Source organism: Triplophysa dalaica, chromosome 16 (genome assembly GCF_015846415.1).
Source record: "Triplophysa dalaica isolate WHDGS20190420 chromosome 16, ASM1584641v1, whole genome shotgun sequence".
NCBI lineage: Eukaryota > Metazoa > Chordata > Actinopteri > Cypriniformes > Nemacheilidae > Triplophysa > Triplophysa dalaica.
The window spans coordinates 21,650,041-21,667,281 of NC_079557.1; the positions used below are offsets into that span (position 1 = coordinate 21,650,041).

The 17,241-nt window shown below is 38.7% G+C and overlaps 1 protein-coding gene across 2 annotated transcripts in view; it reads right to left on the bottom strand.

Moving 5' to 3' along the window:
• LOC130437794 (transcriptional regulator ATRX-like) overlaps positions 1-16,855 on the bottom strand; it is a 40,881-nt gene extending 24,026 nt beyond the window's left edge. The window contains exons 1-10 of one of the 2 annotated variants that reach the window (XM_056769381.1): positions 16,663-16,855; positions 14,026-14,126; positions 12,092-12,141; positions 10,704-10,753; positions 9,288-9,388; positions 9,092-9,211; positions 8,775-8,884; positions 8,625-8,692; positions 6,011-7,842; positions 5,613-5,679 (exon numbers count right to left, since the gene is read on the bottom strand). In XM_056769381.1, the coding sequence (XP_056625359.1) occupies positions 5,613-5,679; positions 6,011-7,842; positions 8,625-8,692; positions 8,775-8,884; positions 9,092-9,211; positions 9,288-9,388; positions 10,704-10,753; positions 12,092-12,136 (2,393 nt within the window). In that variant the 5' untranslated portion in view covers positions 12,137-12,141; positions 14,026-14,126; positions 16,663-16,855. The remainder of the gene's footprint in view (positions 1-5,612; positions 5,680-6,010; positions 7,843-8,624; positions 8,693-8,774; positions 8,885-9,091; positions 9,212-9,287; positions 9,389-10,703; positions 10,754-12,091; positions 12,142-14,025; positions 14,127-16,662) is intronic. The other variant, XM_056769382.1, reaches the window with a different exon arrangement.
• Positions 16,856-17,241: the final 386 nt, after the last annotated feature.

The following is a 17,241-nucleotide window of genomic DNA, read 5'->3' on the forward strand; positions in this document are numbered from 1 at the left end:
TTGTGTACCTACATAAACACTCCATTGAAATTAACAAAATTAAATGTAATTAAATCTATTTCTTTCAAAAAAAAATTGCAATTAATAAATCATATATACGTTGAACTTATGTTTAACAGTCCGGAAAGGACGCATGTTTCCCAATCATTACCTGATAAAACCGATAAATATTTCCTGTCAGAGGAAACTGAAGTCCGGTCAGTAAAGAAGCACCTAAAAGCGTTGTTATTGCTGCGAGACGAAATTCTGTCAGCCTAGAAGTTACATTTTCATTTAAAGTTATACTTATACCACAGAAATGAAATTAAAACATGTCTCACTTCGGATAATATTATGTTAAGTTAATATTAACATAAATAAAATAAAACCGGAAGTAAACTGGGCTCGCGCACAAGGTTAGTGAAGAGGTATATACCATGGGTCTTCAACCGGGGGTCCCCGTTGGAACTGCAAGGGGTCCACTAATTACGGTTTACTCACAGGCAACTTTTTGTTCAAAAGTAAAGCATGAGTACATAAATATGCGAGCAATGTTCTCTTAAAGCAGTGCACGTGCGTGGCTGGCGGACTCGTTGAGACTCCCGCGCATTACAATCTTAACCTGTGTGCCGACAAAAACATCCATTCAGGCAGCAGAAGCGATCGAAGAAACGTCACATCTGCTTCATTAAAACCGGTAGAGCCTAAATCAAATAAGTATACTATGTATTTCAAACTGTTCGTTTAGAATCAGTGCATTCTCTGTCTTCCTTCCGATAAATTAAGCATGTTGCGTGCAAATATAGTGCATTCTCATATTTCTCTGAACTTCTGTTCAAATGTATTAAAGCTGTAAGGCGTCAAATGACGACACCACACCCCTTCTGCATTTTAAACTCTGACAGAACTATTGTACGTGTTTAAAATGAATGAAACGCACATCAAACAAGTTACCACCAAAATAACGCGGACTCGGTGCATCATGTTTCTCTCTTTATATAATCCTCAACAGAATAAACTCGTGAGATTCCGTGTAACAGACGCGACAATGATGATCCACGAGCACAACAACGGAGCTCACAATTATAAAATTCTCAACACACAGAGAAGAGTGGAAAAATAATAAATGAAATAAAACTGTCTGCTTTTACAACAGAAAGCAAAACATCTGCACTGATTTATTTCGCATCAAGAGACAACCTCTCTGTCATCTCATTGAAACCTTCATAAAAATAAAGAACTGTCCATATCACAGGAAAATGATGCTGCAAATCCCTTAAAAGAATCAAACGATCTATATTAACAATAAAGATAATACACAAAAAGTATGTATGTGCAACAATAACATGCATACTAGTGCTAACCTAATGTCTTAATATTGCTGTGACAATAAGGGTTGTTTCTTTTTAAATAGATCCTATTACACATTTGGTATAAGGGGGTCCCTGCTCCATGCAACTCTCATTTAAGGGGTCCTTGCCCCGAAAAACGTTGCAGACCCCTGATCTACACAAAACAGTACAAATGTCCCAGCAAACACAGAACGTTTTCCTAACGTTAGGTTTTGATTCCCATTTGATTTTATAATTTGGGGTTATTTCTTCACTCAATTATTTTTTAAACATTAAATTTCCTGAAGTTAAAGTCTGCTTTTTTGAATAACCAGAAAAATAACGTTTTTTTATTATTTTGCGTTCCCAGAACGTTCCTGTATGGTGTTATTTTTTGCAAGCATGCAAGTAAAGCAATATTTTATTGGAAGATAATCAAGAATTTACACATTCTCTAATGATAAATTTGTAAAAACTGGTAACGGTCAATGAACATGTGCAATACTTATTTTAAATTAAATAAACAGAAATGAAGATCAGATCAAAACATGTTAAGTATGTGCCTTTAATGGCTGAAAATAATCAACTAGTTAAGCTAAAAGAAAACATAATTATAAATGTGTTTGTAGGCTTTATGTTCTTCTCCTCTGGTTACTGGTTTCATGTTCCTTTTTGTGAAATAGTCAACAGTTTACACATGACATTCTTTAAAGGGATAGATCAGCCAAAGATTAAAAATGTGTCATCATTTACTCACCCTCAGAATGTTCCAAACCTGTATACAATTCTTTGTTTTGCTAAATGCACAGGAAGATATTTGGAAGAATGTCAGTACCGACAGATCTCATCCCCCATTTACTCCCATTGTATTTATTTTCCTACTATGCCAGTAAATGGGGGATGTTGTCTGTTTGGTTACCGACATTCTTCAAAATATCTTCTGTTGTGTTAACAGAACAAAGAAATGTATACAGTTTGGAACAGTCTGAGGGCGAGTAAATGATGACTGAATTTTATTGTTTTGGGTGAACTATCCCTTTAATAGTTATTTTGCCAGGATTGGTAGACGTTCAATTAAAGATCCAAGAGGTCCGCTCTTTATATTTTCTTCCAAAAAGAGGTCTGGACAATATGTTAATTGAACACAAATAAATATTTAATCAATTTAGCCCAGTTGGATATAATGTATATAAAAGATATGGGGGTTTCCCGGACCGGGATTATATTAAACCAGGACTAGGCCTTAATTTAATAAGAAATTTAAGTGAATTAAACAACCATGCCTTGGTAAAAACATTACTTGTCTGCATTTTGAGACAACATAAAGGCAATGATGTATTTTAAATTATGTCTGTGCAAGTTGTTTTCCCCTTTGACATCTCTTCATTTTAGTCTAGGACTAGTCTAATCCCTGTCTGGAAAACTGCCCCATGATCTTTTTTCAGGACGTTTACTTTACATTTTGATATCCATCGTATGTATGTATGTATGTATGTATGCATTCATGTATGTATTGTGGGCTTAAGGGGAATGCCCTCTTAATAGAAGTCTGATCATTAATATTTGTCAATAAAATAAACTAATGGCAACATACAAACAGCAAATATAATGTAACAATTAAAATGCACTCAACACCTACAGAAAACAAAGTTACTCACTAAATGAGCATTTCCATGCCATTCATACCAGAACTACTTCTATCTTTAAATCATTTCCCAATTAGAACGTTGTTCATTATAAGATGTGACCCTGCTAGTGAAAACCCAGCAAAAGTCTTTATATGGTTTTCTACAGAATATTCTGTGATAATATAACATCAAAAATAATAAAATAATATCTTCAATATTGACGGAATAGTGCCATTTCAAAGATTGATAACGTAGTTATATTAATGCTTGAAATTAATCTTTGATCATCTAATAATTAATTCGATTATGGCCCGGTTTCACAGACACGTTTTATCTTAAACAAGGATGTTTAAATTGAATTAAGATATTTAAGATTATTCCTTAGAAAATACCCTACTGGTCTGCATCTTGAGGTAAAGCAAATGGCACTGATGCATTTTAAATATTTCTGTTCAAGCTATATTGAGTTAATACAGGTCACACATTCATTTTAGTCTGTGACTAGCTTTAACCTTGTCTGTGAAACCGGGCCTATGAGTCTGTAGCTGGGTTATCACAGGGTCACAAATGTTTACATGCTGATCAATAATGAGAACGCTAAATGTAGATAAAATGGTTCATAAAATATCACAAATCTGCTCGCAACGTTGGAGACATGCAGCAAACAGTAGACAGACTGACAGATACAAATACTTTAAAGTTGCTGCATTTTGTTTACTGTTGTGTGTACATTTACCTGCTCCGTGTGTCTGCACTGCTGTTGTTAAAATAAGTTCATGTCTGCTGCTCTTCATGAGACGCGTCTTTGGCAGGAGAGAAGCAGCGCGCGTGGAGCGGAAAGGGTTAAAGCGCATTTGGTGCTAAATTACATTAGTGGATATAGCGGCAGATGATCAATTACATAAATGTTCCTGAGAGCGCGTGTCATGTGATTCTCCAGACGCGCGGCGCAATTTAAACAACCGAAATAGTCGAATGTTTTAAAGCGTTTATTAGGCTTTGTCTCGCGGTCCGGATGGAACGAAGCAAAGGTCCGGATCCGGCCCGCGGTCCGCCATTTGAGGATCACTGCAATAGAGGAATTAAAATAAATAAATAAATACAGTAAAACGTTTTATAACGACCAGATCAATAAATTATAAATTCAAAATCTATAGCTGAGAATATTAAACTAGGCTACCAGGTAAATCAAAATAAAGTCATAAATTCCTTTATCATTAATCCACATTTGCGATATTTTCGTCCGTCATAAAAAAATTCGGAAAGCATTTGAGGGGCCTTTTTTTAAGATTAGGTTTTATTTGCCGTTTTGCCTTTAATTGTAAAGCTCAGTTGTAGAGAGGACAGGGTGGGAAGTGGGAGAGAGAAGGGGGTGGGTTCCGGAAGGACCACGACACAGGAATTGAACTCACCCGATGCGCAACCGCACCACATGTCAGAGACCTGCCCACTAGGCTATCAGCTCCAACTGAGTGAACTTTCTAACAATTCAGAGACACCGTACAAACGAGAGCCAAAGACAAAAAACGCATACGAAAATTTCTGTTGTGCAAAGACCTTAAACCTATATTTCGTGATTTTTGATTGATTTGACACATCTAAATCAAAAAGCTATGCATTTTACTTGTTTTAATTAGATAAGATAAGCGATGGCCATACAAAAAATATGGAAATAAATGTTTTTGTCGTTTTTGTTTTGTTTCTATAACAGAATGTTCGATTACCATAAAAAAACCTTTCATGATAACCAATAGGAAACTAAAAAATAACGTTAGGTGAACCATCAGGGAACCAAAACTTGTTAGCTGGGATATTAACTAACTGACGGTTCTTGGTTATCTTGCGACATCAGGAATCTGTAAACGCGACATTATGAACTGATCATGTAATGATAATGAAATAACGTGCCTGGGACAGGCCAGTTACGTAACCCCGTGATTACCAAAATAGTACAGATATAGAATGTAGCTGGACCGTTCTTGGCTATCTTGTCACGTCAGCAGATCCTAAAGGCGACGTCGTAAATTTGTCATTTAATGGTAATGAAATGGCGTGCCAGGTGGCAAGTCATGGAATTACCAAAAAGTAGCAATACATGATGTAACTGATATGTGGTGTGTTAGCTGTTAGTACTTATAAACGCCTTATCCATTCAGAAGAACACATGCCCGATAAGGCGTGTGTACAGACTATGACAGACTGCCACTGTAAAATTAGTTTTGCCATAGTTTCAAAATGAGCTGAAATCTTTGTGCACTTTTCATAATAACACAACAACCTCTAGCATTGTTTGCGGCGTTGTTTCTGATCCTTGTGCATCTTTCACTCACTCAGCGTTGCAAGCACCGTACGCATAAACATAAAATTGACATTTACAAGGACAACAATCCACCAAAAGTTAAACTGGAAAACACATCCTTCCCTCAGTGTGATAAAAACACTACAACCATCAACAGACAGGCACAAGCTTTCTTGAGTGCGAGTTCATGTAAAGTGCTGTCAATCCCACTCGGACAATAAAGTCACTTGTGCACCAAAATCAGATAACTGTGTCTAAGATGAAACAAACACTTTCATAACACGCCTGAAAACAACAATGCTTTTCAGCTATCAAACAAACATAAATACATGCACTGAACACACACACATGACAGGTACAGAAGGTGACATGTACCTGTTCTCTGGGTCATCATCATCATCAAGCATCTGTGAGGATTCAGCCTTTATAGCCATCTCATCACCTTAATAAACACAAACAGACCCTTAGAAAAACAATGAAAGCCAATAAACACAAGCCCACAGCGGCTGAACTCGTGAAACATTCAACCTTCATCTAAACACATCCAACATATCACTTTCACACACGTGTCACTCTGTAAGATTCCCATCAATGAACCGCCATCTCTATAATGTGTGTGCAGTGTTATTTGCTAGAGATGAGAGAAGTGTGGACGTGTGGTACTGACACTTGTGTATCACGTGTAAAAGCATTTATTTAATTGTATTGAAACATGCTTCACAGCTGTTCAGAGACGGTCCCGACCACACTTCACAAATGTTTTGTGGACTGACCTGATGACTGATGGAACCCATCAATGTTTGCCATCACAGATTCAATTATTGGTTTGATCTTCTGTTGATCACTGTCTTCTCCTGAGTTGGCAGCCTGTTCATCATCATCATCATCATCATCATCATCTTCGCTGGAGGATGAATCGTGTTTGGCATCCGTCTTTTCTTTCTGTGACCTGCGCAGTCGCTCGAACGATCGTTTAGGACCCTTCTTACCGCAGTCACTCTTTTCTTTCTTCACACCCTTGGATGTTTTCTTCCCGCTGTCGAGCTTGCTCAGACTCTTCATCTGCTTCTCCAGATCAGAGTTGTGGTTGGAGGAGTCAGACTCATTGGCCTTCTTTTTTTTGCCGTTACGTTTCTTAGTCTTTGAAGTCTTGTCACTGGTCTCCGAGTCGGAGGAGCCGCGGTTGAGTTTGCGTTTTACGGTCTTGTCAGCCGACCGGCTGGATGACCTCTTCTTCCTTCCAGCAGCAGCATCATCATCAGCGTCTTCGGAGTCACTCTCATCCGAGCTGGCCTTCATAGCAGCCGTCTGTAGGATCTCAGGAACCTCATCAGAGTCTGAATCACGTTCCTTCTTGACTGCAACACCACGCTCATCTTCTTTTGACTTTGACCTGGCTTTACGTTTGCTCTTGGCCTCTGGAGACTTGCGTAAGGGCGTGGTCTTTATTCTGGGAGAGCGTCTGTTGTTTAGCTTCTCCTGTGGAGGCGCGTCCTCTGGCACTTCTTTGCTTTTGTCTCGATGTATGGTGATTTTAAGAGGAACGGGCGTCAACTTGACTACGAGCTTTTTACCCAGTTTCGCGAGGCCCTTGGCAGGATCGTTCACCTCAGCATTGGACGTTGACTTGGCGTCGCTAGATTCAGCAGAGTTGTTTTCGTCATGTTTCTTTACAGCTAGACTCTCGACCATCTCGAAGAGTTCCTCTGGAACAGAAGTGGGTACAGACACGATATCTTTATCGAGAGCGGTTTCGTCAGCTGGCACAGGGCTGTCCTCAGCGTCAGGACTTTCGGTCACACACTGCTCTTTGGTTTGATCTTCTCCTGACTGCTCCTGATCATCTCCAGTCTCCATTTCAACATCAGCCGAGTGACTCTCCTCCTGCATCTCCTCAGCTATCGGAACATTCTCATGTGTGGCGGTGGAATCCAAGTCATTTTCCCCGTCGCTGTGATGGTTTTCCAGCGCTGTACCTGCTGTCTGACAGCCGGCTGTTCTCGGCTGCTCTTCTCCATTCTGAAACTTAAGACCTTTGGATTCAAACTCTTTCTCCAGCGACTCCTCTAAAGCCACGTGGGCCTTTCTAAGATCAGCCAGAACGGATCCGAAAGCCCTCAAGTGTCTATAACTTAAGGCGTTAGCTTCAAGGCCCGTCGACGTGCTTTGGAGAAACTGTACGAATGTGCGATTCAAACCGTTGGTGGTCTCGACAAGTTTCTTGGTCTTTTTCACCAGTTCTTTAGGAACGGTCAGTGTCTTGTAGGAAAAGGCTAACATGCCGGCTCCGTCCGACGGATGATCCTGTCCATTAACGGCCGCTTTCTCCCGTTTGCCACGCTTGAGCTTCCGCTCTTCACGTTTGTTCTTGTCACCGTCACCTCGGTTTCTCTTCTGAGACGACTCTAGATTGAGCAGAACTTTCTCACAGGTTTTGGTCAAGTCTTGCAGCGGTTCAGGCTTGCACATGTAGCAGTGCCATTTGCTTTCCTCACTCATAATGACCGACAGTGCTTTCCGTCCAACGTTGCGTAAAATGCATGTTTTACAGAAGGCGTTGCTACAGTAGTCACAGCAAATCAGGTTTCCTCCCTCTGCACACCACCTACACAACAACAAACACATGTACATGACATTGTTAGACACCCAGTTTGATTGATATTAATTGAAATGCATAATAAAAAAACATGATAAACTGATATAATAAAAAATGAACTCTTAATTAGTTATTTATTGTATTTTTTTATCTTAATTTGAATATGACATTTCTCATTAAATGACTGACACAAGACCCATCCTCTATCAGCCAATCACTGTGGTCATGGTCAGCTTGCTGACATCACCCATAGCAATGAGGTCAACCCCGCCCTTTCTCTTAGCTTAACATTTCTTTCTGTTCCTTAGTAAAAGTTGATCTCAGCAGCATTGTGAATGTGGAAACTCTTAGTTACTGTTGTTTAGAAGAGCTCTTAGTGTTAAGATCAAAGGTTTTGTGAATACGGGCCCTGATGTGTTAAACAAGAGAGAGATATGCAGCAAAACATGCTGAGAGGACCCGGATTGAGAACCGCTGGTCTACGTTATCTTTTAATATTGAATACATGACTCGCTTTCAGACTGCCTCTTTCAGGAAATAAAACCAACCTGAAACAATCTCAACAGGTATCTGTGATCTAAATGACAACTCAACTGAACTTTATTACGGTCTTTACACCTGTACTACATGACACACCATTCTGAACATCTAAACGGATATGTCATCGTCTTTGAATGATAAGGATCTATCAGCATTCTGGGCAGTTTTGAGATAAGACCTTTTTTCCATTCCATAAGAAAAAAGCAGGTCCCAAAATGTACACAACATTGTAAAACAAAAACCAAACCAACCTGCACTGTTCATCCATCCCTTCGTCATCCTTGCTGATATCATCACTCATATAATACTTGAAACATGACTGTAAACAACAGACACACACGTTAATGACACAAATACAGACAGGCACGCGGCCAATCGCAACAAGTCAATCTGATTTCTACCTTGCAGATGAGAACGTGAAGAGCCGGATGCTGAAGGACCGCGTCCCTCTGAAAATGATTCACTTGCTGTCCACATGCGGTACAATTAAAAATCTCCTGGAGTCTTTCCTCTGTGAGAGATCACACAAGATATTCATCAATCACAAGCACACAACATCACCAATTAGGAAAGTGTAAAAAAACATTGACCAAATAGTAATTTTCACGCCATGTCACTTGATATTTATTTCATGTCATGAGATCAACACCATAATATGATATGAGGAGTGGATCATTGTGCCGTATCACTCGTGTACAGTATACATGAGACCGCTCACCAGGACGTTTCCGTGATGCTTCATCTTTAACTTTACTTGTTCCTCTGTTACGAAACTCTGGACCTTTGAATTCATCTTTAGTTTCATTAGCAAGCGGTTCAGGCTTCACCACCACTGTCCCTGTCAACATTGAAGTCAGGAGGAGCATTAGAACCACTGTAACACTCTAAAATTGAGAGGATGTCACAGGATTTACCTTGTGGTAGTTTATTGACGTCAACACTGTTGTCAGCTGCTGCCGGACCTTCACTCTCGCACTCTTCTACCGCTGTGTGCTTCGTCACAAATGAAGGTTTTCTTCCATTCAGAAAAGAGCAAAGACTCATTATATCACAAACATTCTCTTCACCCTCACACATATTGTAAGAGCGATGTTGACGCAATGCTCTTACCACTGAGCTAGTTTTAATGATGACATACAACATTTACATAAAAACTAGTGGTGGGCCGTTAACGGCGTTAACGCCGTTAACGCAGTGAGACTATTATCGCGCGTTAAAAAAAATGTCGCCGTTAATCTATTCTCAAAGTTGGGTTGGGAGCTGGGTCTATACTACGCAAGCTATGATGACTTTCACCTTGATATTTAAGCGCGGATGTATACCAGCTTAACTGCACTGTACGGGGCGAGAACAAGATTTTTCAACTCGCGTGATTCGCGTCATTCGCGGAAGCAGAAGCCGCCTCATCATCTCATAACCAGGGCTTCATTCGCACCTCATCATCTCATAACCAGGGCTTCATTCGCACCTCATCATCTCATAACCAGGGCTTCATTCGCGCGATTCGCACAGCAAGTAGGTCTATTGGCTCTTTGCATTAACATATAAATCACTCGCGCTTGACACGCCATTCGCGTTTGGTATGAACACAACATAACGTTACTGTGAAATTACCGCATCAAACGTGACGTGCTAACATGGATGCAGCTATGAAGCCGCCGGGTTTGCTTCAGGGAATATTAATTTTTAAGAAGCTTCCCAATAGAAACATCGACAAGACTAAGGTTGTTTGCACCTTGTGCAATGCGGAATTGGTTTAAAAAAAACACTTTCTCTCAACAGGTAGTGGTCTAGCTTTAGTTGAAACCAGTAACTTTGTATTGAGATCTAATGTATTATGGCTCCTGTATGACATATCGCTCTTTGTAAGTCGCTTTGGATAAAAGCATCTGCTTAATGACTAAATGTAAATGTACTGTAGGAGCTCTTCCAGTCTCAAGTACCACCTAAACGCAAAGAATCCCTTAGCTAATGCGGAAGTAAACACAAGTTCATCTTATTGAACATAATTTCATTTTCATCACCAATTATCATAGTAGAACAGCTTTCTCAAGCAGTTTGTGATGCATTTTGGAAACAGGAGATGAGCCAGGAGATGTCTAATGCGCCACCTGACTTGAGAAGCCCGTTCTCAAAGACTTACTTTTAGTCATTATTTGGGTAGCACACATATTCTGAATGCCTTCGGCAGAATTCAAATGAGCCATTTTAATCTAGATTAATCTAGATTAATCTTGGAATTAATCTACATTAATCTAGATTAAAAAAATTAATCTATGCCCACCACTAATAAAAACACAGTAATGCATTAAGACTGAAACCCAACTCACCTTTTTGAGCGTGAAGATGAAGGCTTGGTCAAATCTGTGGAACAACCAGGCTGAAAAAAAGGAAAAATAACCATGTAAAGGTGCGGTGTTAATATATCACAAATGTTTTTAAAAACAAAACAAAGGCATGACTGTTACATTCACTTTCATAAACTCACTAAATATGTTTGTATTTGTTTAACAATCGATCACATGATGACACGCGGTCCCTTCAATGCTGACATCACTGACATACAGTACCTCAACAACAGCATAGCAATGCAGGAGAATTTCACTGTCACAAAAACGAAATACTGAAACTACATCATCAACTGAGAAAAACTGCCTCAAAGTCAAGAGCACAAAGACTATAGAAGTTCGAATCGCACAGCAACATCTTTAGCTTTTGGCTCCGTAACAAAGTCAAGTAGCTCTTCTTATTCAGCAGTTAATGCAACAGTAAAACACACGATGTGTGTGTGTGTGCTTGTACATCTATCTTTATGAGGACCAGTTTGAGTTTTAGAGGAATAAGAGAGTAAAGTGAGGACATTTTGGCTGGTCCTCACTCTCTGAGACCCCTTTAAAGGGCTTTCTGAGGGTCAAGACCTGGTTTTAGGGTTTAGGTTATAATCAGGTTTAGGTTATAATCAGGTTTAGGTTATAATCAGGTTTAGGTTAGGTTTAGGGTGAGGGTTAGGGTCAGATACTTGCTTCTGATGGTTAGGGTAAGGGGCTAGAGAATGCATTGCGTCAATGTATGTATGTCCTCATAAAGATAGCTGTACAAACATGTGTGTGTGAGTGTGTGCGTGCATAAGCAATGCATTTGATCATTCCTCCCATATGACCGCTACATGTGTGTTTAATCAATACAATCCATCACAGGTTAAAGAATAACGTTAAATAAACACTCATCAAAATTATGAAATAGAACAAAGGGAACTATGGGAATTATGTTGTAACTAAATTAAAACGTGTTATATTTGATTATCTTCATGTTTTCTTGTCATTTTCTCAAGCAGCCTCTCGACTCGAGTTCACATCCCCTCTGTGCTCTTATTGGCTGCTCTTTCTTCAAAAGAGAGTCACCCATTTCAAAAATAGTTTTTGCATAATTATATTTTTGTCTACTTGACTAATTGCAGACATTTATACAGTTTTTGATCGAAGGTTTTTTTAAATAACAAGAAACATTTCCCTCAAGTGTCCCAAAACTTTTTACTGGCAGTAAATATATATATATCACTCGACTATTATGATCAGCACTTCTGTTCATGTTAACAGCTAATTAAATGGTTAAAAAAGATTCAAAGTTTTTAATTACATTTTTACTTGAATAATAAATCAAATGTTCAGGTTATTATTCAGGGTACTGTCAATGTTGATGTATGTGTGTTGTGTAGTACCTCATTCATTCTCTCATCAGATGTGGATAAGTCATTTGAAGCCATTTTAACTGCAAAAAGAGAAAGACAGGATTAACTTTAACACAGAAATCTTGTTTTAGGGGCAATAAACTGATTCTCTGACATTTACACTTCAGAACTTCCTGAACACACCACTGAGTCTTCTGACATCACAGATACCGTGTATCCTTGATTTACAATGCTTAGCCATTTTCAGCCATTATCTAAGGCAGTGGTTCCCAACCTTTTTTCCTATAGCATCTAAACTTTTTCATCATTTCTGACGAAGAATCAGCGCATTTACGTTTGTAACGAGCAAGGCAGGACGAGAGCCATGGGAATGACGCGAGCGATAGTAAGTGTCAGCTGCGCTTTGCACCGGTCTCGTATCTCTCACGAAGGAGATCGGAAGCATAAAAGGACGAGTGACAGTAGTGTACGAAGAAAGAGGACCAGGCCTGGATTTTATGTTATGTTTTATTTTGTTTGTGTGGCCGTCAGTCGACCGTGAGGGAACTGCCGGCATTTTACTTTCGTTTTGTAGTTTGATTATTTTATTAGAAGTTGTTAAATGTTTGCCGGTTCCCGCCTCCATTACTTGGAACTGTGTTACAACGTTTCTCTGCTATTTTTCCTTAAGATTTTTATGTTGACACGAACGTTGACGACTGACAGAGGACGTTTCTCACGTGAGTTTCAACAGATACCGCAAAGCCCTGTGTGAATGTCTGCTGATGGAGCCGGACATTAAAATAATTATTTTATATAAGATAGAACTATTTTTGACTGCATTATCTTGGCATTGCAAGCACATTATTTTTTTAAAACATACAAAATATTTTTATATAAAATGATTAGTGGAACATTTTATGCAGCTTTATTACAGCTTAATGTTTTGTCAGCTCCCGCGCCCCTCATGTGAACTCTGGCGCCCCCCTAAGGGGATGGTTGGGACCAGGTTTTTATAACCCTGGGTAGGGATGGGTATCAATAAGATTGTATTGATATCGATACTGCTTATTGATACCGGTACTACTTATCAATACTGTTATCGATACTACAATCTATAATTTGATGCAAAAACACATGATGTGAAAAGATGTTAAACATTTTATGTTTCTTTATTTCAGCTGAGCTTTAGACAGTTCTAAATCAGTTTACAAATGATTCTGAGTAAACCGAAAATGCCACATAACAAAACTTGTGTGTGTTCCTTAGCATACCACTTACGGCACTTAGCATGTGCATAGGAGACCATCATAATGAAATTCAACATATTTACTTTACATTACTATGGTTATTTGACTGGTAGACCGTATTTCTATTTCCTTTCTGGTTTTAGGTCTACATAAGTACTATTTTCTAAGCAAGTAATATTTTCTTAATTATGTGTACTATTTTTTATACTTTTGAAGGACTTTTATTTTGATGGGTTGCCGCAAAGCGCTGTTTGACGGAAGCTTCCTCGTTGTGAAACTCGGACATTGAAAGCTCCACAAGCGCAACCATCCCACTCTTTCACTCATAAACACGCAAAACAAGCAGATTACAAATACATCCAATCATATGGCCCTAGATATCACCCATACATCGATCAAACTTCGGCCATTCGGCTATCATTCAGGGATGGAAAATGACTAATTCACCATTTAACTCTAATCTCGCCCCAATTATGTACCGGTCCAAAAACCCAGAGCGCACGGCAGCTTGATTTCAATAGGTGGTATCGCGATAAAATATTGTGCAGACCTTTCCCCAACCCTACTTCGGAGCAGGGTTTCATAACCCGGGTAAAATGCGGGGTGTGAAACGTTTGTTTACCGGGGGCTTAGAATGAAGATAACACGGGGTTAAGCGCAGTGTGACAAGCCCTATAGTGTAGTAAATCACTGTATGAGTGTCATGATATGGATGTGTGGCGTTGCGATTCTCACCATTAGATATTTCATTAATATGAGATTGAAAGTTTTCCTCGTCTGGAGAATGACCCAAGAACTCATGAAGTTTAGAAACCAGTGTGTTCAGCTTACTGGATCTGAAAAACACACAAACACATGACTACAGGACCATTTCTAAAGGGCTTTTAAAAAAGTTGGCCACTGATGGGTGATGATGCATTTAATACCCGCAACAACCCGCACTTGACTGGCCTATCCACTTATTCATGATCAAATTAAAATATGTTTTTTTTTTACTATTTAAGTAAAATAGTTTGACTCTACTGTAAATATGACAAAGTACTATACGCAAATAAATGATTTGATTGTCAACTGTCATCATGTGTTCGAAAACAGCCCCCTATGCCCTCATAAAGTGCACTATTTGAGGGGAACTCTATTTTTAGTGGTGCCCGAATTCATAGTGAAAATGATTGAGTTCACTCATTTAATCCCATGATGCATCACAATAACAAGACTTTAAACAGCCAATTTAATCGCAATTATTTAATAGACAATTAATCGTCAGCCAAATTTCATAATCATGACAGCCCTTCAAGCAAGTGCAATTAGACACCCGACATTATCTTGATAACAGTCAGATACCTACTGAATGAGTCAATTAAGTCAAAATGAGATGAAATAAACTGGTACATATCTTTTATGGAATTTGTGTAGCACCTTTGTGTAGCAGTAGTGCATGTCTAATTAGGTGATATTAATGATATTGATCATTCTTACTGTTTTGAATGTAAACTTTTTTTGTGAAAGGTAAGATACAGTTTTCCTTAATACATTGTAGGGCTGAACGATAAATTGCTGTTTTGTGTGGATTTTGCTATGCAGTGTCAGGTATTGTGTGTCCTAACACTAAAGCCCGATTCACATTTCACGTCTTTTCCGCTCGCATATTCATTATTTTAAATGTAGATGTGTGGCAGGCGCCTGCAAATAGAGGGTGACGCGGCCTTTTTTTCAGGCACGTCGGCATCGCATCGAGATGAAAATAATTCAACTTTTCAGAATGCCACACACTCACCACATGAGAAAGCAGTGAGGCTCACGTTTTCCACACGATTTTAGACGCAAAATGTGAATCGCACCTAATGCTACCTCACGTCATGCAGCACTTACACAATAATAAATGACAACATATAATATAATACATTTATTAATAGTTTATTTTATTACTTTATTTAAAGATTGTCTAGTAAGTTAACAGACAGTGTTTAAATGCAATCAACATGTCAATCAAATGTTTATTACAGTGACTCTTATCAAATCAGTGAGTGTGATAAAGCTTTGGTTTCTGTGATTATTGAATTCCTGTTTTGTCAGTTCTTTATGTCATGATAATTATTACATGACTAGAAATTTAACAAATAATTCAATATACTAGTATGATTGAGGTAATTCTATAAAATATCTCAATCAATTAATGCATTAACGTATTAACGCATTTATGAGTATATAATCTTGAGCAATGCCTTTAGTTTATGGTTAATCTGTCTAATATTGTGTAGGCTACCATGATTTATTGATTTTCTACTAAATAATACAGAAGATAAGGTTCTTTAAAAAATAATTGCATATTAAATCGCAATGTTGGTAAAAAAAAAGATTCTTTTTCAAAATCGTTCAACCCTAATACATTGTACTGTAAAATATAATGAATGAACCTTTTTTGCTCAAGTCATTGTCTGGCTTTTCTAAAAGCTGCCACATTAACATAATATGTTAACGATCAAAAGTGGGGAAAAATTGGGACACGCCCACCTTCTCCAAACTCCCCACGACCGCCTTCTAGTGGCACTCATACAAAACTTTCTAAGAAAATTTTGGAATTTTTTTTTGTTATTGTCAACATGTGTATATTTATAAATATATATACATATATATATATATATATACATATACATACATACATATACACACCTAGTGTATATGTTTCAAAGCAGACCTGGTAATAAATTAACCAAAAACAATATACAAGATTCCAGATAAAAAGATTAAATTGACTAATATTGTTTATATATATATATAAAATACCTATAAAGCAACAAGGAAAAATACATTTCCTAAGACAAAAGTCCATATAACTGACAGACTTCCGGTCTCCGGTGTGTTAGTAAAGATGCTTTAGCGCGCGACACACAAGAGCCGGTAACAGAAGTGAAGGCGCGCTGCTCTATAAACAAACAATCCGTTCATGTCTGAACTACACTAACACGCCGAAAACCATGCAAACACGACTAAACACACATCAACAAATCTACAGATTTCTGTTCTCGGCTGTTAAAACGTTATGACATCTGACTATCAGCTGATTTCAATGCACGTGTTTATATAATAAGAAAGCGCCGAGGAACCTCTGCATATGTTAAAGTGCACACATATGACTGAAGTGATGAGAATTTGATGGAGAAAAGGCCTAACGTTAGTCAACACAAGACAACGCCACATAGATCTGACTGATGTATGCACGAGATTAATCATTCACGCGTTTATAAAACAAAGGCAAAACGCAGACGCATTACAATCGCCATAAAACGAGCTATATGTTGACATCTGACTAGTTGCAACGCAGACATGTATGTAAAGTGTGTGTATGCCCGGCTTCATCCCTCAACCCACCTCAGGATCTAGATGCTCATGTCACGCGCAGATCTCGCAGATGTTGTCAACTTGTCACCACGAGCAAATGCGATCTCTCCGTTCGATCCACTGGCTGTTTACGTGCATTATGAATGTATAGAATGTTTTTATGAAGAACCGAGCAGACAAAGCGAGAGCGCCATCTTGCTGGATGGCTCGAGACGCGCTAAAATGGCGCACGCGAACCTCATCTCGTGTGCGCGCGCGCACTCTGAATGTACTGCACGGGAACACAGAGACGCGCGTTAAACAAATCGACCGCTTTCTGTTGCGTTAAGTATTTTGACAGGACACACGAGGGTGTTGTATAATCACTGAGTGAGTGAGTGAGTGAATGAATGAATGAATACATGTATTGCTGAGAAAAAAAACTGCACGACAGAAAATGAAGGCATTAGTGCAACGAGACATCCATGCTCGCGTACCGGCGTTTATTATAATAAATGTTGGAAAATCAGGCCACTCCTTTGTTTCAGTGTCCACGATGATCTCGTGACCCCGACATGCCATTGCATGTTTGAAATCACTGCAGACTTCTGCAGTCTATTCTTGTTTGAC